At 38.2% G+C, this 23,278-nt stretch overlaps 1 protein-coding gene across 1 annotated transcript in view; it reads right to left on the reverse strand.

Moving 5' to 3' along the window:
* Positions 1–7,925: 7,925 nt before the first annotated feature.
* Positions 7,926–23,278, reverse strand: part of LOC140235651 (paired box protein Pax-6-like) — an 86,170-nt gene continuing 70,817 nt past the window's right edge. Inside the window, exons 5-7 of the mRNA XM_072315659.1 lie at positions 10,391–10,473; positions 9,002–9,443; positions 7,926–8,023 (exon numbers count right to left, since the gene is read on the reverse strand). Coding sequence (XP_072171760.1) covers positions 7,926–8,023; positions 9,002–9,443; positions 10,391–10,473 — 623 coding nt within the window. The remainder of the gene's footprint in view (positions 8,024–9,001; positions 9,444–10,390; positions 10,474–23,278) is intronic.

Genomic DNA, 23,278 nt, shown 5'->3' on the forward strand with positions numbered 1-23,278 from the left:
TTTTTGGAGATTTTATATTTCCGGCAATACGTTTTTACATTGTATGGCACGTATCCAGCGTTCTGCCATTTACTAGTACAGTATCTTACTGCCTGATGAATATTCATGATGAAGCGGGACGGGTGCCCAAATAGTGCTTACCTTTTGGAAACTGCAGTTCATTATTTGTCATCTCTTGGTCACGCATGAGTCGATAGAGGTCGCTCTGCATCATCACCGTATTATCGTCATTGTGGTGCTGCCCATTCAGTTCCAGACCATTCATGTAACGTTCAGTATTCTAAAATTCACCTAATGACGCGTTAAAACCATACACTAAAAAAAAACAAAAAACAAAAAACAGACATTTGATTGTTTGAACTTTTCAAAAGCCAATGACCTGCGACGAGAGGTTTGACAGTTCTCTTATTTTCCTTTTAGAACAAACTTATCTCTCATATTTGAGAATCCATGGAGCTCTGTTGTGTTTTTATAAAGTAATTTCTTTGAGTAGAATTCGATTCAATAGGACTATCCAATCCTTCTTATGTATATACAGTATCAATTGCACCGTTTCATAAAATACATGCGGATTTAGAATTCCATCACTTTCTAATTTAATGTCATATCTTATTGATTTGATGATTGGATTTTAAAACCACTGTTTAACATGGAGCTGCAGTGATTAAAAAAAGAAAAGAAAAGATGTTCGAATTTTACACTTGATGCATATAGTTCAGTTGTATCATAAAGCACCCTATTGTACCGTGCAAACATTTAGCAAAAGCCGCAGATATAAGGACATATCACTAATTTCAATAAACCGTCACGGTGACGGTTTATTCAAGGCACGGTTTTCAATAAAAGTATTGTTCACATTTCGTATATTATTTAACAATGCATAACATTCATTCATATTGATTATTTTTATCCCTAACTCACATATCACACTTATTTTGAAGCACTAAAGTTGTTTGTTTTGTTTTTTCATCTGTAAAATATGTTAGCAGGGACTTTTAGACTATTTTGTATAAAACTCACAGTGTACATACAAGAAAAAGAGAATGGCCACTTCAAAAATAGCACAATTTGACCATGTAGCACCCACAGTTGTATAAGACTCACCCATAGCACCTTTGAGAGCAATTTTTTGTTGTTGCTTTTTTTTTCTGTTTGGAAATATTCTACATTACTTTTCCTCGTGAGTTAACCAAGCACTTTCAACATTGTGTCCATGTATGCGCTTAGGTGACTATGGTAACGTAACTGCTAAGAGAACGAATTATCTATTTTTCTTTATACCCTATCATTACCCTTGATATTGATGGCCTCAGTTTATATCCTATATAAATCTTGAATAAAATTAATCAAGGCATGTTTGATAATCATTACCCCTCCAGTGTCTTTATTTTATGGGCAGGGATTATTATTACCACTGTTACTTCAAGAAATCTGGCAAAAACTTACATCCTATCAACAACAATATAATCATCATTATCATCATCATCATCAACATCATTATCATCATCATCATCATCATCATCGCCATCACCATCAACATCATCATCATCATCATCATCATCATCATCATCATCATCATCATCAACATCATTATCATCATCATCATCATCATCATCGCCACCACCATCAACATCATCATCATCATCATCATCATCATCATCATCATCATCATCATCATCTCCATCAACATCAACATCAACATCTCCATCACCGCTACCACCACCAACATCATCATCATCTCATTTCAACCACTGTCATCATCATCCTATCATCATCTTAATCGTCATCACCACCATCAGCAGTAGCATCATCATCATCGCAGCAGCAGTAGCAGAAGCAGCAGCAGGAGAATCTCCTCATGGATCATCAGCAGCATCACTACAATCATCATTATAATCATTTCATCCTCATAATCATCATCATCATCATCATCATCATCATCATCATCATCATCATTTTCATTGTATTCATTGTCTTCATCGCTGTTATCGTCATAATTGTAATAATAATTCAACTGTATACTTCAACGCTTTTCATCATACTGAGATTGTTATAACAGAATATTGAATTGATGTTAAAATGATAAATCTTTTTTCTTGTATACATTTTAATTTGTGTATTTAGGTGATAACCTCAGTTGCATCAGTGTGCAGTCGCAACTAACATTACCACTGAAATCGTATTTAAACATTCTATCAATTTCTTACTCAAGATCCGAGTCCGACGAAACATGATAATTATACTATTCTGTATATTTTGAATCTTGTGTCTTGTTGGTTGACTCTTAAAAGTGAAGGTAAAGTACTATACTACGATGTTGATGTCTTTTCTTGAGATGTGAAAGTTGAATTCAGCAACAACAGTACAGCACGTGAAATAACGACACGGACATACTGTTATCGTTTACTTTGAAAGTTCTGTAAGTTATATTGAATTATCGGAAATAATATAGACAATGCACAACATGACAGAAACAACAACAAAAGATCGAAATAAATTCGGTTGTAATGCATCTTTCTGTTCAACCATGAAACTAGACTCATGATTAACCTCTGACCTCTACGAGTTTATCTACTCTGATGTCTAACTACTATGAAAAGGTGGGATTGGTTATATCATACAAATGGAACATTCAGACAGTGATCAATAAAAACTCCCCGAGTCGAAGCAAAGTCCCCTATGTACACACATACATGTACTTGGATTCATAGTTATTTTCATAAATACGTCAATGTCATTATCGTCAGTCGTCACTCCAGCCATTGATAAACTACATGAATAGGCTTGTAACATGGTGTTCGCGTTTTGCTCAGTTCGCGACGAGAGGACGCCACCAACGCTGAGAGATTGAAGGGATTAAGAAGTCGCATCTGAGGGACCATGCGACACAAAATCTACGAACATTAAAATAATTCACTTTTGATCAATCATTGCTATAGACATACCGTGGCAGTTGTTGAGACAAGATAGTGTGAAACTATAGCCTTACTGACATCACGTTCTAGGAGAAAAGTTTGAGTGAAGGCAAGGTGTGAAATTTCAATGACTGTAGCCACACAGATATATCAACATTACACATCTGTTTTCCTGCTAAGACTATGAAATTCCATATGGTAATACGGCAATTTTGGTTCTCCAATATGCAGCACTCATGCATTTAAATAGAACATGACATACAAACGAGGACAATACAACAACTGTATGGATTTCATTCATCACAATTGTTCAAGATATAGCATGTTGAAATTCTTATTTTCCTTAATCTTCTTTCTTTGAGAGGTTACAACCAAATTATTAAAAAAAAAAAAGAGTCACTAAAAGTAAGGTTAAAATGGTTAGGAATGTATGCAAGAACTACAGTTTTAAGCAGAACACCATGTGTTTTTTTTTCACACAAAAACAAATCATTCCGTTATATTTTCAAATATTAGTCAAATTGGGTTAATAAATGGAGTGCAATGCCGACTAGTGATAGGTAAGTCACTTGGTATGCAATGGTTATCAGTTAATGGGATTTCCCCCTACTTTGCCAAAACAAATTTATTGCGACAACCTGAAGTGCTACTTCTTCTGAATGAACAGAACTTATCATTATTCTTTGATTTTAGCTTCACATTGAAAATGGTGTATTGTTACGTCGATTACTTGAGTTAGACATCTCATGCTATAATATTATGTTCCTGTATAAAATGTGCCACCAAGCATGGAATGTAATCATCTCAACAGCATCTAATAGCGTTGATTGAGAGATCTTTGTCTTGTGTCTTGTGTCTTTTGTCTTTTTTTAATTTTTGTTTTGTTTTTATTTTGTTGATAAAGTGGAGAAACACAGTTCTTTCTGTGAAAGTTGCGTTGTATACATCCTTTGCAATACTATATTGATGTGTATCGCAAGAGTCCAAGCCAATGAAAACTTGCCTTGAGAAGGACGGATAAAAGTGGCTGATTTTATGACGTAACACAATGACGTTTGTTACGTATAATAGTGAGCCCAATGTGCCGTATTGCTATAAAATTAAACAAGCCATGCGTGTGCGTGAGTGTTATATAAGGATGCTCAAATAGTTTAAGACCACCTCACACGTTGTTATGTGTGATTGGTGATACTGAACGGATCGATATCTATTGTATCAGTCCGATTTATTTGTTGTTGTTGTTTTTCATGAGCTTTTCCCACTTACCAACAGTATAGCCACGAAGGCGTAATTTATCATATGAGCATAGTACAAAACAGCAAGCAAGGGGAAATCTATATACCACGTATGTAAATAAAAAAAGATTTATGCTTATAGAGGTTTAAAGAAGTTCCAATGAATATTAGTAGAAATAGGCAAGAATGATGAAACATACTCGTGTTTGTGAGCAAATCCACTTCATCATTGGTTTCTCGATTTCCAAGAACAGACTGAGGAAGAATCGATATCACAATAAAGACATTTCACTCCCTCCATGTAAGACATTGACAACTTCAAATCGTCATTATTAGTAGTATGTGATTGAATATCAAATGTCTTTTTTTTTCTATACACACTCGTCTCTTAAGAAGCATCATACATTACATAGTACACTACGATAGCACGGTACACTAATACATCGTACACACAAGCAATACAACATTCAGTACAAAAAGAAAATCGTCAGTATCCGTCTAAATTCTCACCCTCTAATTGTTGAAATAGGTTGAAAAACACAAGAACTGTTAACGTGTCCTTCCAATAGGTTATTTTCGTCCTATTGTGCGGCAAGTTTGCAAATGGCTGTTATTTCATAGCCCAATATCATTTCGCTCTCCCTCCCCACCCCGCGCCTTCCCCCAGTGCAAGACTTTACAGTTTGTTTCACTCAGATATTCATTTCATTCTTTTTTTCACTATACAGTGAATAGTGAAAATAGATCGCCCTTGTTTATTGCTGCGATATACGGAAAATAAGAGAAAGAAAAGAGTACACACTTTTACTGAAGACCATGACGCGCATGCGCGATTTTCCATCGTTACAAAATTTACCTTTCGAGTTCCTGACAGTTCTACATCAAAAGGTGTACCACGGTGACTACGAAGAAGAATCTGAACAGATTCGCAGTTCATCCGTCTCCCCTGACTGGATCCTCCTATCAGTGTTACCAGTAACATCTAAAGCGGCATTGGTTTGCTTCTGTTAATTTTCAGTGCTTGTTTATCTGACGCGTAAAAAAAAAGAAAAAAAAAAAGATATGCATGTTTCTTGTTGGTTTGTTTGTTTGCTCTCATAGTTGTCGTCTCGAGACACTTTATTGAAGTCCACCATTTGCAGGAAACAAAGTCCAGTGGCATACACCAGCTACCTAAATCGTAAGTCATATTCTCAATATAGGTGAAAGAAACAAATTGGCGCTCCGCATGATGGAACTTATTAACGATGTTGTTCTTGAAATTCATCGTTAAAAAAACAACAGTTCAATACTTTGCATGTCTCCGCCTCTTTGTCGTTGGTTTTAGTCGGTGTTTCAGGTTTTATAGTTCTAGCATTGGCCCCAAAGATGTACTAATGCGAGGATATGAATGATTTCTTCCTTTCTTAAAGAACTACATATGGAACATTTTAGTGTTTCTTACTTGAAAAAAAAAAAGAATGCAGACAGGAAAAATGGAATAGGTTTGATAGTTCTAACATTTCATCAGATGTTGGAAATGGTATAATAGGAACCTACAGGAGAAAACAAACAGATATAAATATACATTTACTGCAGAGTGATGTAAGAGGTCAGAGAGATTTATAATTATTTCAGCAATAACTTCCTAATTGAAAATTTGTGCGCTGAGACAAGGCAAGACTGGTTTTTCGACTTTGCGTAGAATGTCACCGCTCGTTCTCTTTGCTTTCTCTGGACACCGTCTGTAAATATTACATGTAAGTCTAAACATACATACACACGCACATACACACTCACAACGCAGTAAAACCCGGTATCTGGCATAGAGCGAACAAAGGATAAACTTAATGATTTCGACCGGTATTTGGCATGGAGCGAACAACATATAAATTAATGATTTCATGTCGAAAATGCCATGACCGATGCTGCCTAAATTCAGAAAGACGGCATGTTGCCACACTAAAATATGCTAATTTGCTCGATGGTCATTCATGTGTGTGTGTATCTTGGGACATAATTGGGTGTGTGAATTTTCCGTGTCGCTTTAGCTCTTTTTGCACCAGTGCCATTTGTAGAGCATTATACCAATGAAATGTTAACAGTTTCGAACACGACAAGGTGCTTTACGGTCGCAGAACATCCTGAGCAATTGAATATCCAATATCCTATATTGAATATTTTATCCTATAGATGACACCTACATAAAAATCATTGTGATTTATGGTCTACAACGCTCTGTAACCAGCATTCTATACGGCTGTCCACTTTGCGAAGCATTCAAGATATCATGCCGAACCCTTTACATTGATGATGTAAACAAAGGGAACGCCCACATTTCACATTCAGCAGAATTCTCTGAGAGTTTGACACTCTCAACGTCAATGTAATCATTAGTCATGATATTTCATTTGTTTTCCAATGAAATAGACGACACGATAGTATCGACCTGATTTCTCTTACCCCCCCCCCACACGCACACACACACACACTAACACCACAAAGATAATTATCAGAAGAACTTTCCTTGGACTATCTTACAGTCAATGTTAAGACCGTATGAGGTATAAAACAAACATGCCGACAGTCACATTTGTTGGTTTTCAGGGAAAGCAAATACGATTACATAAAGCTGCCATAAAAGAGGGCAATAATCTGATTCACAGTAAATGGCATATTTCTTGGCGACTTACATTATGGTCAATTCACAACAATGTAGCCTTGTGGTGACAAATAGGAAACATGGTGACACAGTACAGAGTAACAGCTTAATTATATACAAAATAGGCATGATAGGCGGGCTCAGTTTATAGTGCATGATTAAACATCTCATGTCAGTAAAAAAAAAATAGCAAAGACAAAATAATTTTAAAAAGTAATGATAGGGTGAGGGCCTATAAAACTTTATTTAATCTGTTTAAATGAGACTTGGTTACAATAGTGTGTGAATTTAACAGACAATACTCATACACCTGGTTGCTGAATCATGCAGCTCCGGTTTATCATTACCTATAATTTCTCGATTTGAAGAATGATTTCGTCTTTTGGTGGCATCACACGGCTACAGGAGTGTTTAGGTACCAATGTTTCATGAAGAAAAAGCAGACTACATTAAAACATAATATGCGTGAGTGGAAATAGTCTGTGATTTCGATAATTCAATCTTTGTCAAGCATTTTCTAACCACCCTATACCACATTGTCCATAGAGGTAAAGAGCACGGATGTACCATTCTAATTAAATGTTACACGTATAGATGCTGCCACCAACGGCACGCCGAACGCGGGTTGGTCTATGCACCTCTTCTAAATCGCTGGCGATGATTGATAATATATGCGACGGATCTCATCAAATCTCCACCTTAACCTCGAAAAGAATGAAGAGCGACAGAGGACGAGAACGCTATGGAAACACAAATGTCCCGCGCAACAGTTTGAATGCCACGAAGAAAGGACTGACGAGCCGCCTTTAGACGGACCATGTCAATCAGCTTCCCCCTGTCGCTGCCGAGGCTTTCGGTGTCGCTGGCAGAGACAGCTGCTGCGTTTAGTCGTCGTCACGGCCAGGAACTTTAAAGCTCTGGCAGACCTGCGGCTCAGAACAGGCTCCCGGTCCTCGAGGCCTAGATACAAGTTGCAGCTCAGTACTGTGGATACGCTATGTACAATAAGAAAGAAAAAAAAATGATCCTAAATGATTGGTTGGTACCCTGTACTTTCCTATTGCAGGAACCCATTGATTGCCGTTACGGACCGACTGGAGGTCCCTACGCTTTAAGTGTCGGTTTTTCTGGGGACTACTGGATGCGTGGCCAGTACTGGTGAGAAGGATGAGTGTCAGCGGGGGAGGAGCCCGGCACTTGCACGGGAACGGACATTCCGGGAGAGATCAGGCCTGTCGAGAAGATATGTGTGTAGCGAGGAGGAGGAGGAAGAGGAGGAGGAGGAGGAGGTGGTGGTGGAGGAGGTGGAGGAGGAAGAGGTGGAGGTGAAGGAGGAGGGGAGGAGGGCGAGGGCGAGGGGGATGAGGAGATGGAGGTGGCGGAGGAGGAGGAGGTGGTGGTGAAGGAGGAGGGGAGGAGGGCGAGGGGGAGGAGGAGGAGGAGGAAGAAGAAGAGGAAGAGGTGGAGGAAGAGGAGGAGGAAGAGGAAGAGGTGGCGGTGGAGGAGGAGGGAAGAACAACAAAAATCAGTCTAAGAAAATCTAATGGATGCATATTTTCATTTGAATATTTCTGAACATTACACAACACGAGAAACTGATTTTCCGAAAAAGACGCACAAGCGTATGAATTTCACCAATGCTGTTATACGCTGTTAATGTCAGTCGGGAATAAAGGTTAAGGTCTTGAAAAAGGAAAAGGAATCAAAATGATGCTAATCCAATCTTGAATTCGTGCAGAGGAATAAAAAAAAATGCAGCGCGTCTCTCATTAACACAATACAACCATAAACCTTCAGCCCCTCACAGAACTGATCAAACACTACAGACGTACACACTAATCATTTTTGTTACATTGCTTTACAATGGTAGTTTCTTTCAATCACTACATGTAAAGGCAAAACATTTCCATGGAAAAACATCAACTTTTATCGCCTAATTGGATGAGAAATCGGCAGAGAATGACATCAAGATAATACGTAAACATCATTACTGTAAACAATGAGCTTAACATGTAATATCCCCATGATTGGACAAGAGGAAAATTGAACTGAATTTTTGCGAAGTAGTCGACATTTCGACATTTCGATATTTCCCAGTTGAGTTTTCATGTAGGGCCTACTGTGGTCTAATCCTTACAAGAGATATTACATAATTAATGATATTGGTAGATAATATTAATATAAGACAGATGAAGAGACGTGATTTTTACCATTATTGCAAGCGCTGTTCATATGGGGTTGATGCATGCCGGGATGGCCGGTGTGTCCGTGCGAAGACAGCGAGTGGTGGTGATTCGGTGGAGCCGAGTAGAGCGAGTCGTAGCCGTGGGACGGCTGGTGCAGCAGCCGGGTGTACGAGCTGGTGTCGCGCGACACCGCCTGCATACCGAGGTTGGGCGCCGAGGCCATGGAGAAGCTCGGCATGGGCGGTATGGCGCTGTACGAGTCGGCGGCGGTGCGCGGGACCATGGTCGCCGCGGACGGTTGCGGGATGGGCTGGTACACGCTGACGTTGTTGCTGCTGAAGCCGCCGCTGATCGAGAGGTGGTTGGAAGACTGCGAGTGCACGCTGCCCACCTCCGCCTGCTGTCGCCGCTGGTTTCGCAGTTTCTCTTCCCGTCTCCACTTGGCACGGCGATTCGAAAACCACACCTACAACGAGAATGTCATCGGCAACAATGTCTTGTACATGAATTTTGTTTGTTTGCTTGTCTATTTTTGCTGATCAGATTTCATTGACCAATAAATGAAGGAGCTTGCTTCCAAAAGGCGCTACTTCTACCCTTGTTTAATGGATTTAGCGCCTTTCGGTTGCAAGCTCTTCAAATATAGCGATTGGGATTTATTTCATTGGGAGTAATGCTTGGGGTAGTTTATAGATAATTAGAAGAAGAAGGAGGAGGAGGATGAGGAGGAGGAGGAGGAGGAGGAGGAGAAGATATAATAGACCGAATGCGTGCGCTACACATAAGACAGTTTTGATTGATTGGTTGATTGACTAGTTTTATTTCTGCATTTCTTTTCCAAACGTAAACGTAACACAACGTCAATTGAAATAAAAAGAAAATGAGCGAGTAAAATATTGTTTGATTAAAACAGTTCAAACAGGTAAGCAATTCTTTAAAATTCACAATAATTACTATTATTCCGTGAAAATACAAAATGAAGACGAGTAAGTGTTATTTCATCATGCATATGCAAAACGTAAGAGTCAAATGTATACATGCTGTTCAAAAGACATACTTCAAAAGCAACTCTGAATACAAGTGTAGGCCTATATCGTCGGTCTTATGCCAAAAGGGCCCTAAACCTCTTCCACTTAACACTATAGACTTTGTACACTATTAGTGCCCTTTTGGCATAACAGGGGAAGTTCTTTAAGGCCATTTTGGCATAAGGCCGACGAATATTAGAAATACGGAAGGCCACCATCGTAAGCAAACGTTACAATACTAGAACAAAAAAAAAATGTTTATGCTTTTTTTTTTTTTTCGATTAGAAAGAATTATTGCGATTCGAAAGGGAGAGAAAAACTATCAAGAATTTCCCCATTGTCCACTTGCTGGTTTTCAGCGATCAATGTGACAAGTAGAACATACCTGTATCCTTGCTTCCGGTAGATCGATCTTTTGTGCAAGTCGCTCTCTCGCAAAGACGTCTGGGTAATGTGTTCGCTCGAATTCTGCGGGAGCAATACAGGGGGAAAATTTGATCGATTGAACCCCATCGCATTCCATACATATTAAGATCGAGAGATCGAATCTGGCAGATTCTTACATTCTCACCTTTTTTTTTCTCACTTTACAAAGGGTTAGACGAAGTTTGGTCGTTATGGCAGAAACGTGAACTCTTGTTAGTGAAACGAATATTATTTCGAAGATGATTGATGTAATTATTCATTCCTTTTTTTTTTCATTCAATTCTATTATCATTTCCAAACAATATACATGTGATAACGAACGACATGAAAATAGTATATTCAATGTGTAACATACACATTAAAGAAGCACATCTTGTTTCATAAAAAAAAACACGAAAAATGAAAATCGAGGGGCTGTTCAATGAACGAAGTTGTATGATTCTGCCCCCCCCCCCCCCCCACTTACGGAACATTATTACGATGCATTGTACAAAACAAACAAAATAAAAAAAGAAGTTAAGCAAATCAACCAATGCAAAGATACATTAATTATCATATCACTATGCATTTGTCATTACATTAATTTTATTAACAACATAAAATGGTCGTCATCCCGATGGTCATGAGCATAACAAACTTGACAGTATTAGAGTAGAAGCTCATCTGTATTGGAAATTCAACTGAAATTGGTGTTGAACTTTTGACCCGCTTATCGACCGTCACGTGATCAAGGTGAAGACGGGTCATTCCGCTGATGAAGGCTGTAGCGTTAAGAGCTAAAAATTCCGGAGGTAAATATTGTGTATCGAGATCAAAAGTTTAACACCAATTTCAGAAATTGACATTAATTATGATACATGTAATTTGTACGGAATCCTGAGAGAATCACGGTCTTTCCAAAGCAACTTGTTAGAGACAGTTGCCGCGCAATTGAATATGTATTATGAAACGCCACGTATGCACTAATTTGAAAAGCAGCACTTCATTCGTCAAAGTAAGATTAATTGTGGACTTGGAAGAGAATGTGATTAGTACGATGTTGAGACGGTGATCCTTTGGATCGTATCCACGGATCGCTATATAAGGTTAACACACAATGATATGTAAACAAATATCGATCCACGGATCGCTATATAAGGTTAACACACATTAAGGTGTAAACCTATCTCAATAGCATTCTTTTACTTTGATTGAAACTGATACATCGACCGTTATGTACTATGTTAGTATTTTTTTGTATAAATCCAAGCTGGACATTACGTATTTTCATATTTCGTTATATTCTATGTATTTTCCATCGAGAAATACGAAAATAGAATTGAAATTGAAATTGAAATATCGATGTTGAGTATGACGAGAGAGGAACAGCATACTCGATTCAATACAATTTATCATTCAATTCAAGCTCATTTTCACAAATTCAGTTAAAAACATACAAAGAGACAATCAATTAAAATAATTACAGACCAAAATTATTTCAGGTAAGTACATAATCATAATTGAAAAAGTGCGTGATGGAGATTGGCATAACAATTTGAGTAATAGTAGTGGAAATCAGCAGTAGGCAATCGGCCTTTCGAAGCTGATCCCATTAATAAGTTTACTATGTTTGAAGCTATACTTCATTGTAATAACTATCATAGGTCGCAAATCACATTAAAATCAGATTTGCAGTGAATATGAACAAGGAAAAGAACATCCAAAAGAAAGGAACCCAGACATACCAAAAACAGATATAAAGGAGTGGGACAAATATTATCGTATAACTTACACGGAACCAAGAACAAAAATCTTCTTTACCTCGTTGTAACATTTTTTTTTTTCTCTATGGTCAATACGAATATTTCGTTTGGCGTAAGCGAGAAAAAGACTTTAAATTCATCAAAAAGGGTTAATACTCTGAAGAAGTTGAAGATTGATATTTGACGGTGCGCCTAAGGACAATCGAAAATCAGACCGCTTTATTTTGTAAAAGCATAAACAAACAACTATGAATGTGGTCACTCATTTGGAACAAGTCGATTTTGCTCAAAATGGCATTCAGCTGTTTCGGGTTCTTGTGGTATTATCCATTACTTTTTCAATTTTAAAAAAAAAGTGGAAAAGAAAAAGAAATGCTTTTTCAAAGAGTCCATGAGAGAAAAAAAAAAGTCATTATGAATTGAATTTGACAGATCTGTATAAAAACAAAGTTTTGACCAGTAATAACTTCAGAATTATTTTTGTATGGGAACCTGGGTATATATCACTCTCTCTCTCCTTTTTTTTTTTCTCTCCTTCTCCCTCTCTCCCTATCCCTCCCTCCCCCTCTCTCTCTTTTCTACGTCTTCCTATGTACAGACATTGTATTAATATACAATACAAAATTATACGAATACTCTGTTTTGTGCTCTACAATGGACGTCACAATTATGGACTGAGATTCAAATGGAATTAATCAGTAAATGAATTGAGATGAGTCATATAAGACCCTCTGCCGCTAAAACCCGTTTGTCGTTCCTTACCCCCCCCCCCCCTCCCCTTTTTTTTTCTTTCTTTCTTCACTGCCTCTAAATTACGGGGACCATCCACCAGGGCTAAGTTACAGGGCTGGCTGGCAACTATTATCATGCGAGCGAGTGAGGTAAATCTAATCCTAGGGTTAGCCATTGATCAGCGTTCGATTTACCCACAATGTATCCGTGGTATTCGTTTAAAGTTGATCAGATACAACAAACAATACAATAATGATATCAATAATGATGACGATGATGATGGTGATGATGATGATGATGATGATGATGATGATGATGATGATGATGGCGATAATAATAATGATGCTAATGATGATTTTGATAATGATATCGTCATTATCATCATCGTCAACATCCTCACCATCATTACCACAATCATCATCATCATCATCATCATCATCATCATCATCATCATCACCGGTGCACCATTATCATCATATACTCAGACAACAAAACCACAAAGCGGGCAAACAATGTCGACCCCGTGTGGCTCGCCCCAAGGTGACAGGCAATAAACAGCAAAGGTTTCAACCAGGCACATTGTGACATTAGAAGCAGAAGAAGAAGTTGAAGAAGAAGAAGAGAAAAGAAGAAGAGGAGGAAGACGAAGGACATCACCATCAGCATCATCACCATCGTTTGCACTATAGATTAGAATTATCCCACTCTTCCTATTACGTTTTCTATTAGATTATTACGTGCAATACATTGAGACACACTATTCAGTTTCGCGTATACCCATTGTCATGATTGTACCATAGCTTCACTACTGGAGCTATGTCGATCTGACTGTTACGATGAATAGATTCACCTACAGTCATTCCTTCGCTTAGAAGATAATAACTGTATGTCTCTAATACTGCATTATTTTAGCGGTTTCTTGGTTTAGTATCACCTTACGGACAGTATAAGCTTTGCATGGTGTTACACTGGCCTTCCAGTAAATGAGTAGAAGATCTCCAACATCAGCCCCAATGTCAAACTTCCTTCTCGTCACGTACGTACACATTCATGTCAACGCACGGGTAGTAAGTATGGATGCCAACAAATTTGCATTTGCCGTCCGTCTTTCGCGCCGCGCTCCCTGATTTTACTCAAGAACAGCGAGGCTCGCTGGGGGGACTCGGTGTACCGAGCTATCACCGGCCAATATATCACCCGCGAAGTCAGGCGTAATGAAGGTGTGAGACTACCTCAACAACGAAAAGAGGTGGAGGAGGAGGAGAAGAAGAAGAACAGGAGGATTGACGAGATGGGGAAAGATGTGGGGGGGGGGGGAGGGGTAAGCAAGGAGTGAAGATGTACTGGTCGCACTCTCATATTCCGAAGAGCTGTGGAGGGACCTTGGGTCTTAATTGGATGAGAGTGCGCGCGAAATGCTAACCGCAAGAAGCCGCGGTACCGGACTTGCCTCGTCGCCATGGCAACATGGCCTCCTTACCATCTAAATGTCACACCAAATACCAATGATCTTGACTTTTAAAGACAGAAAAATACTCTCTACTATACAGATAACAATTCCAAAGAAAAAAAGCAGATATAAATACTATTCGTGTTTTCCTGTTTGTTTGTTCTTTAAGAGTCCACACGAATGAAATAACATTCTTTATCTATTATTAACTTAGTCACCACTATGCGCATTATATTTTCTCGTATAAATTCGCGTCATACACTGTGCAAAGTATCCAGCTCAATACAAAAGTACTAGTCAATCATAGGAGCAAAATATCCAACTTGCATGAACACATGTTTTCTCACTGAAAACCAACGCAAAAATATTGCTGCATTTTTGTTATTGGATCATTTAACAACTCGTTAGTGCTGCTCTGACACTTCGCGGATTATTGTGCAGCTTGTAAGCTGTGAAGAGATTAATTTACCAAAAGGATGAATTGGCCAAACTGTGGAGCTAACCTCTTAGCTCAATGGTCAAACTGTTCGAAGCTCGACATTATGCGTATCTGTCATCTCTATTGACAGACAAAGATAGTAGGATTCGTTTTTGGATATCAAACTTCGGCTGTGTATTTTGTTTTGGATTTTCTAACAATTACCTACCTCGACATTGAACCCTGACATTTATTTTGTTCTAATCAGGGAGATTGGTGGGACTCGCGAATTGTACGCAACATCAGGCCTGATGCTTTTCAATATAATTATGAACTTCTATATACGAACTTTGCTCTTTTTGATGCTGTGTTGCCGTGGGAAATGCACAGGCACGGTTGATAAAGAACAGGACTTGACAGCACAAAGAGAAATGATATTTGGTATGACATCCATTATGCAATCCTGTTTTCAAACAATCAAAACACAACATGTCGCATCATCTGCGGAAATCGATCCGGTGCCATTCACCTCAAGATTCCATGACAGTCTACGCATTGAAAGAAACCCTGAGTCGAGGACTGGTAAACAAAACAGTTTTATGCCTTGATGTATTTGGCACACTGGTAAGCTTTGTTGTTGTTGTTGTTGTTGTTTGTTTTTTTTTTTTTTTTCGCTAACATGGCATTGATTAGACGTTGGTTAGACCGCGAGAATCAGAATAATCTGAGGATCACGTGATCGCTGGAAGGGTTTGAAAGAGAGATGCAAGTATGGCGATTGATAGCGACAGAGGCACGAGGGAGCAGGTAATGTCATAGAATCGAAAAGAAGAAGAAGAAGAAGAAGAAGAAGAAGAAGAAGAAGAAGAAGAAGAAGAAGAAGAAGAAGAAAAATCATATATATGATAAAAACAAAGGACAAGAGATGCCTTCCTCGTAATGGTCATACCTAACTAACGCTGACATGACCAATGGATTCACACTTGTGTCTGGTTCACTTGGTGTGTCCATAACCGCCACTGTTTAGGCGTCCACAGCTTTTTCGATTGATTGAATTCATCAATATTCATGAACTTCTTCCGCTGACGCGCATCATGGAAACCTGGAAGTATCCAACAAATTAAGCGCGGGCAAAAAAAAAAAAAAAAAAAAAAAAAAGAATCAACTGGTAGCACAAAACAAAAAGAAAATGAATTTTGTAATAAAGAAAGAGGAAGAAAGGAGCAACGGAAGAGGCGATAGACTGCATTCGACTGATCTGACTGATTAAATTGACGGTGGGGTGTGGGTACAGGAGACTGTCGTGGTGAGCTAGAGGCCAGGACCTTTCGGTGACGGTCGGGGAAAGACTCCCCGCCGAGCGCCCCCGTGGAGTGTACGTTCGTGATCTCTCACGCTGTTTGTCATCCTTATCATGACGTTTGTCTCTGTACGAATAGAATATATTCGTACAGCTTAGAGACAAGCATTATGATAACGATAAAAATTATATTATAATACATATTCGTATAGAGACACACATAATAATCTAACAATATAACAATATTAGTATCGTAATGATTACATATTCAATTATTATAATACTTCATAGAGTAACTTAGAATAAAAACAAAACAAAAAAACAAGAAATCGCAAGTTCACGATGGCGACATAGTCAGATAGCTTCGATCAAAGATTCGTTGATAGTATGTATTATGTCATTTTGGCGGGAAGAGCACCGTAGTGCCCCCTCCCCCCCCCCCCCCGATTGTCTAGATAATAACACTGACAATTATAATTCAGCTATTCTGCTGCTACAATTTCGACTGTCTTATACTTGTATTGTTGGAAGATGAAAAGAAGTGTAAGCATTAACAATTAGCAATAACGATTATTAGGATAAATATCTTACAGGTATACAACTCGACTTCATTTAAAACTGCTTTTTAATTCACTTCTTAAGCTATAAACATTGGTGAAAATTCGAAAAATAGAAAATTATATCACTATCATCATTATCATGAGCAGCTGTATAGGAAGCAAGGATATTTGAGGACAATAAAGATAATGATGATGATGGTGATGATGTTGATGGTGATAATGATGATAATGATGATGATAATAATAACAGCAATGATAATAATAAAACAATAATAATAATAATGATAATGATAATAACAATAATAATAATAATAATAATAATAATAATATGATAAGGAGAAGGAGGAAGAGGAGGAGGAAAAAAAATTGAGATGATGAACTAAGAATAAAAACAGAAGAAAGCGGAAAACAAGTACGTTGGTGCCACGGACACTTTCAGAATATTTCACTAGGAGAACATGCCAATGAGAGAGAAAGAACAAGACGACCAAAACCAAGCAAGAGAAAACAGAAAGAAAGAAAGAAAGAAAGAAAGAAAGAAAGAAAGAAAGAAAGAAAGAAAAAATAACTGAGGTGTCATCCCAAGCCTTCGCCAATAATTGAGCCAATATGATGAGCTTATATGACACGTATTATACAGCGACCTTGGCTTGACCGTGCGTTATATCACGCGTGTACGTGTGCCGATTAGTTTGCGCACGGATGATCCCCACCACGGTATATTTCCTGCGATGATATAGCAGCACCTATGACTAAGTTGTCGCAGCAAATTGTGCCCACTCCGCTGCAAAAGAAGTCCCCCCCCCCCCCCCGCCATCATCCTTACATACCTATAATGAACAGTGTAAATATACATACGCAAGGGCTTATTTATTTCTAAAGGATAACTTACTTTCAACGGTTGAAAAAGCGTAAACTGAGGAATTTAATATTCATATCTATATTACTAAGAGGGGGCAGTTTATGATGGTTTAATTGTCCTCGAATTAGCAATAGTAGTAGATTGAAGCAGTAGAAGTAGAAGTAGAATTAAAAGTAGCAAACTTTATCGTCAGGATAAAATTGATAATGTCTTTATCAATGTGAGTTTTTCACACTGTTTGATAATCAATCAAAAGAACACACAGACTTTGCTGAATATCCGGTATAGTTAATGATTGTGTTAACATCCTAAACGCTGTACATGCAACAGCCATGCACTGTCAGCAGCAAAGGTTTTTTTTAAAGGTTTCGAAAAAGGGGAACGAGTGGGGTTTGTCAATGCAAATAATTACATTCGTTAATCACATTACTATTGGCATACATAGCTGCCTTGCACTTTGTATGGATCCGCCACTCCGTTTGTCCTTCAAGCAGATGTGACTTTAATGTTGTTTCTAGACGTATATTTTTTACAGGACATGTCAATGGTAAGCAGGACATAATGGACAGGTTTCTTCACACATTACTAGCCGCTATCACTATCTTCTAAATTATCAGCATCCTTTCATGTATTTCACATTCCCTGATGAGAGAAAAAGAGCATTTCTACTTTTTTCTCGAAGATTTATGTGGGACTATACTGGGTACTAATTGGGAAGGTTTTGTTTTGCTATATGCGATGATGGACTTATAGGCCCTTCATTAAAATGGTTAGAAATGACGTTTACCCCGTTTTTGCGAGAAAACTCTTTATATATTACCATTACTATTCACATGAATTGTGTGTGTGTTTATGTATATGTGTGTATTTAATTTTGCGTTATGTGTATGCGTGGTGTATGAGTGTACATATTTTAGAACATATTTTGTCTGTACAAAGTAGGTACAAAATAGGTCTATTTATAGGTGTATGCATGTATGTATGTGTATGTATGAATGGATGGATGTTTATAATGTATGTAAGGTTGTGTGTGTATGTATTTGTTAATGTGTGTGTAAGAATCGTATAAATGTATGTACTGTATGCACAGATCTATGATATATAGAAAGAATGATAGACTATTTTTTCACGTCGGACAGAATTCGATCTAACGATTGGTCTCCCGACCCAGCGCCGTCTCGTCGCCGCCTCGGCTTCGGTCGCCTCCCGCCTAGAATCCGCCAGACCCAGCGGCCCGCGGGGTCGGCGTTAATCGCGTTACGCGGGCAAATGCACACCGTTGTCACCTTCGCCTAGCATTGGCCATGGACTTCAACAGGAACATGGCCAAACTATTGGACGCTACAGCTAGAGTGCGGGGCGCTTGCTCCTAAAAAAAAGGACATCTTTTCCAACTCGATTAAGTAATGGGATTGAACTTAATCATGATCTATTAATAAGTAATGATTGAGGCATCCAATGGACCTGAGTACAGCGTGGCTATTTGTTTATGTTCTTATGAATTCTTCCCCGATATGCCATAAAGTTATTGATGTTTAATGTAAGGATTACTTGATCAAGAAATCGACATTTGAATCTAAATACTCCCTCTCTCCTCAATCTTACCCAAATATTGTGTATATCTTCTGGCTTTACCCGTATTGTTTTTGTGCCCCGTTCTTTATGAATATAACTTCACGTCAAAACGCTTTCTTAGTAAGATAACAAACACTATCAGAATGAATTTTATCGTCATTTAAGTAAAAAAACGAAAAAGCAAATCACAATTATTGATCACACGTCTGCTAACAAGATAATCGTCATGCATACAAGTTCGAGACAGGGAGGTAATGGTATTCACTGTGGAGGAAATTGTGTTTTTGGATGTGTTTGGGTAAAGATTTATTTGAATGGTGAAGAACGGAGCACATGTCATTATTAAAAATAAAGACCACGGTAAAAAATAATGATAGGCTTCATTGGGATAGTCTTATGGGAACACTGTGAGCGGGTTTGTAACTTGTAATTAGATGAAAATATGTTTCATCTCAATCTTGAGATCCTCTGCATGAGGATGATGAATGACAAACACAAACAGACAGACACACACAGACACACACACACACACACACAAATGACAATTGTGTCCTTTTTCCTTTGATTGCGATATAATTTATATGTTACAAAATAATCATAAGCCATTCCATTAGGGGGAATGGTAGCATCTACGTAAAGACAGAGAGAAGAGAAGAGAAGAGAAGCGAAGGGGGGATAAGGAGAAGAACATTTGCCTAAGTGAACATACATACATGCATGTACCAACTTTCATATCAAATATTTCATATCTCTGGCAGTAGCACTCAAAATATTAACGCAAGCGCGATTTTGCTCTAGCCTTTTAAGTGACCATCAGGTGTAATGCATTATGAAACGTCTCCGTGACTCTAATACAGTGCGCCCTCAGCCGCCAGAAAATACACAACAGGCGCCATTAAGTGCGACATTGTACAAAACAGCGCTACATGACACATTATTTATGAAACCATGGCAACAGTGTTGACAAGATAATGGAGATGACATGCGGACAATTAATAGCAGTGATGATAATTACAATACTGAAGATGAGGTCTACCACGGGGAAACTCAGAACTTCCATGTTACAATGGGGTGACGTGTATCCCAAACTCGAGATATGCGTTTTGTCAACCACGTGAATTGCAACAATGATAATAATATTTACAGAGCTGTGTATAAAGCGTGAAAACCAAATTTCATCGTTTCGGGATTAAGTGTGAAGTTGTGATATGCGATTGCATCAACTTTTCTGTTTGTTAACACATATACATGAACAAACACATCACACTGGAATAATTTCAATTTGCTATGTGTTTGTTGAATAATAGGAGCTACAACACATTTCGTGGTTCTAAGTGCATGATACATTGTGAAGGAGTGACTATCTGTTGCGTTTGTTCTATTGGAGGATGCGTGTGCGATTTAGTTAATGCTGACATGATTAACGGGAAAAAAAAAATCCTAAATCACCTTTGTTGTTGTTATCGTTACCAGTTATCGACTAAAACATATACGACAAGATATAAGTGTCATTTAATGTTGCGTCAAATATCATACAACATAATTACGTTGCTTTTAGCCATTACATTTTGACGGAATTTGTTGATTATCGTCTGCTGTGAACGCATGCCAAAGTCGTTAGCTTCGCGAAAGTTGTATGATGCGCACATTATACAATACAGCGCGCAGGAGGAAGAACTTCGAAATACAACGATTACATTAACTACAGCTTTAAAAAGGGAACCGCTTTTATTCACGCTTCAAAGCCAGTCGTAGTACTTCTTTTGTCCGTGACAACACACGCAGATCGGCGGAGCAGCATGTAGTTCCGATTAAGAGTGACAGACGGCTAGCGGACGGTTCGATAGAAAAATGTGACGAGTTAGGTCGTCAACGCAGTGTCTCATGATCATGAATCAATTTCCGAAGAATTAAACACAAACATCCCTGCAGAACGGCATTAAAATCGCGTCAAAATACCCTCTTCCCCCTCCGTCTATTCCCTATGCGCGTACACGGACTATACCCGATCGCCGCGGCATATTCCCTGGACTACGTCAATTATTCACAATATTCTCCCGACTGGGCATAAAGGCCAAGGCGTGCGCGGTTGGCACACCGCTTGCGGTAGGATCGTATACCTAGTTGTAGTACGCCAGCAAATGGTGCGGCGCCTCACTCTCTTGCCGAAGCCGCTCGCCTTCATATTAGACTCGCTCCCAGGTGATCAATTATCAAATATTAACAGACCTCATTTAGCTCCCGGTACCGACTGATTTTAGTGTTGAGCCTAATAAGCTTATAATTACTTCTTAAGCCGCACAGCAACCTGTAATGCAGCGCCTCTCCTTTTTCTTTTTTTTTTTTTACTTTTTTTTCTCTCTCTCTTTATAGATTTTCTATACAAGTGAAGCAAATAAAGGGAAATTTCAGCATCTGCATCCTGCAAATTGCGATAAATATTTCAATGAGTTAATGAATTTTAATCCAATACTAAATAACTGCCATGCCAAGAACATAATATAGTTATCACGGAAATATAATATTGTATCTAAACACATTTTATTTTTCTTAACATACTTATTGCTATATTCACTTTCAATTTTGCTTCCAAGCATGACACTAAAAATGTCCAACTGAAGTTTGGAACATAATTGATAATGATTAACTTACAATGATACAGCTGCCGACAAGACAATATTTCAAGGAGAATAATTACAATAAAGTCTCTTCCATTTCCAACAACTTTTCTTTCACATAGTAAAGTCGCATTATGATTGTTTATCATCAGACTATATATTTCCCTTGTAATAAGAAATGCGCCGAAATTCATTATTATGTATATGGAAATGTTTTAACAAAAAAAAAATAAAATGATATGTGAAATGGAATGGAATGAAATGAAATAAAATGAAATGAAATGGAATGAAATGAAATAAAATGAAATGAAATGGAATGAAATGAAATAAAATGAAATGAAATGAAATGAAGGAGGTTATTAGTTTTGGAGAAAGCAAAAACAACCAAATAGATTTAAAAAAATAGTAAGGTATATGACGTTGTCTGTAATGTCATAATAACTCGTGGAGCAAAACAGATTTTTAAAATGTCTATGCAATTAACTTGATATTTCTTATTTCAGTGGGAGAAAGTTAATAATATTTCAAAGAATATGTCCCTTAGATACAAATAGACAGACAGACAGACAAATAGACAGACAGACAGAGGGAGAGAGAGGATTATGATTATAGGTAGACTGAGTGAATCATCAATGTGGAAAACAGAAACATACAATCCCAGGAACATACATGAGTACGTGCTTGATCATAAAATACATACTATCATACATATATCAACAGTACAAAACATGTAATTCACCTGGTGTTTGATGTGTGGAAAAAGACTTAAAAATCTTAATGGAAAACTGAAAAACAACGACACACGCTAAAACTCCCACTTCCCCGCATGTGTGCATGATATGCACATCGGTTCACATACTAGTAATTTTCATTTTGTTCGCATATCTCTGACGGGGTTGTAAAGAATGAAAACGAAACAGAACCAAATATAAAACTAGGAGCTGGTGGCAATCTACGATATCTCACGCTGATGATATTTCTCATACCCCTTCCCCTCCCATATAAAATCAGAATTCCATCAACTGCCAACGATCCGTTACAGATTACGACTATGATTCAGATGCGTGAGCGAACGGCTTTCGGCAAATCAAACGCTCAAACGCTGTCGCGGTTGTAGGTAAAGTGAGCGTGACGATATGAAAAAGCTATTTTCTCGAAACAACGAACTTGCCTTCTCAGAAGAGGGATGTACCCACAAAGCGTGAAATTATCTATTTTGTCGAGTGAGAGGAGCAACAGATCAACGAACAATAGTTATCTGTGCCTGTTCTTCGTCTTTTATATTAATTCATCTCAATATGGTAGGTGGGGACGACAATATTTCAGTTTTGTGCACGATTGCCTGTGAATAGGATCCCACGGCATAGATAAAATCGCAGCACAGTCATCAATGACTAAAATTCCTTGCTTGATAACAGACATTTCTTGTTTGTTTAAATTGGTCATCGTGTCGGTTGAAGAATCCGATTTGTCATCCACTGAGTAACTGATACCACCCCCCCCCCCCCTCGTACCCTCTGCCAATCTACTACTATGCAGTCAGCGAACCTTCACACTTTAGTCTTTGGGCTGGGGGGGGGGGAGTGAAAA

The sequence above is a fragment of the Diadema setosum genome, chromosome 12 (assembly GCF_964275005.1).
Source record: "Diadema setosum chromosome 12, eeDiaSeto1, whole genome shotgun sequence".
Lineage (NCBI taxonomy): Eukaryota > Metazoa > Echinodermata > Echinoidea > Diadematoida > Diadematidae > Diadema > Diadema setosum.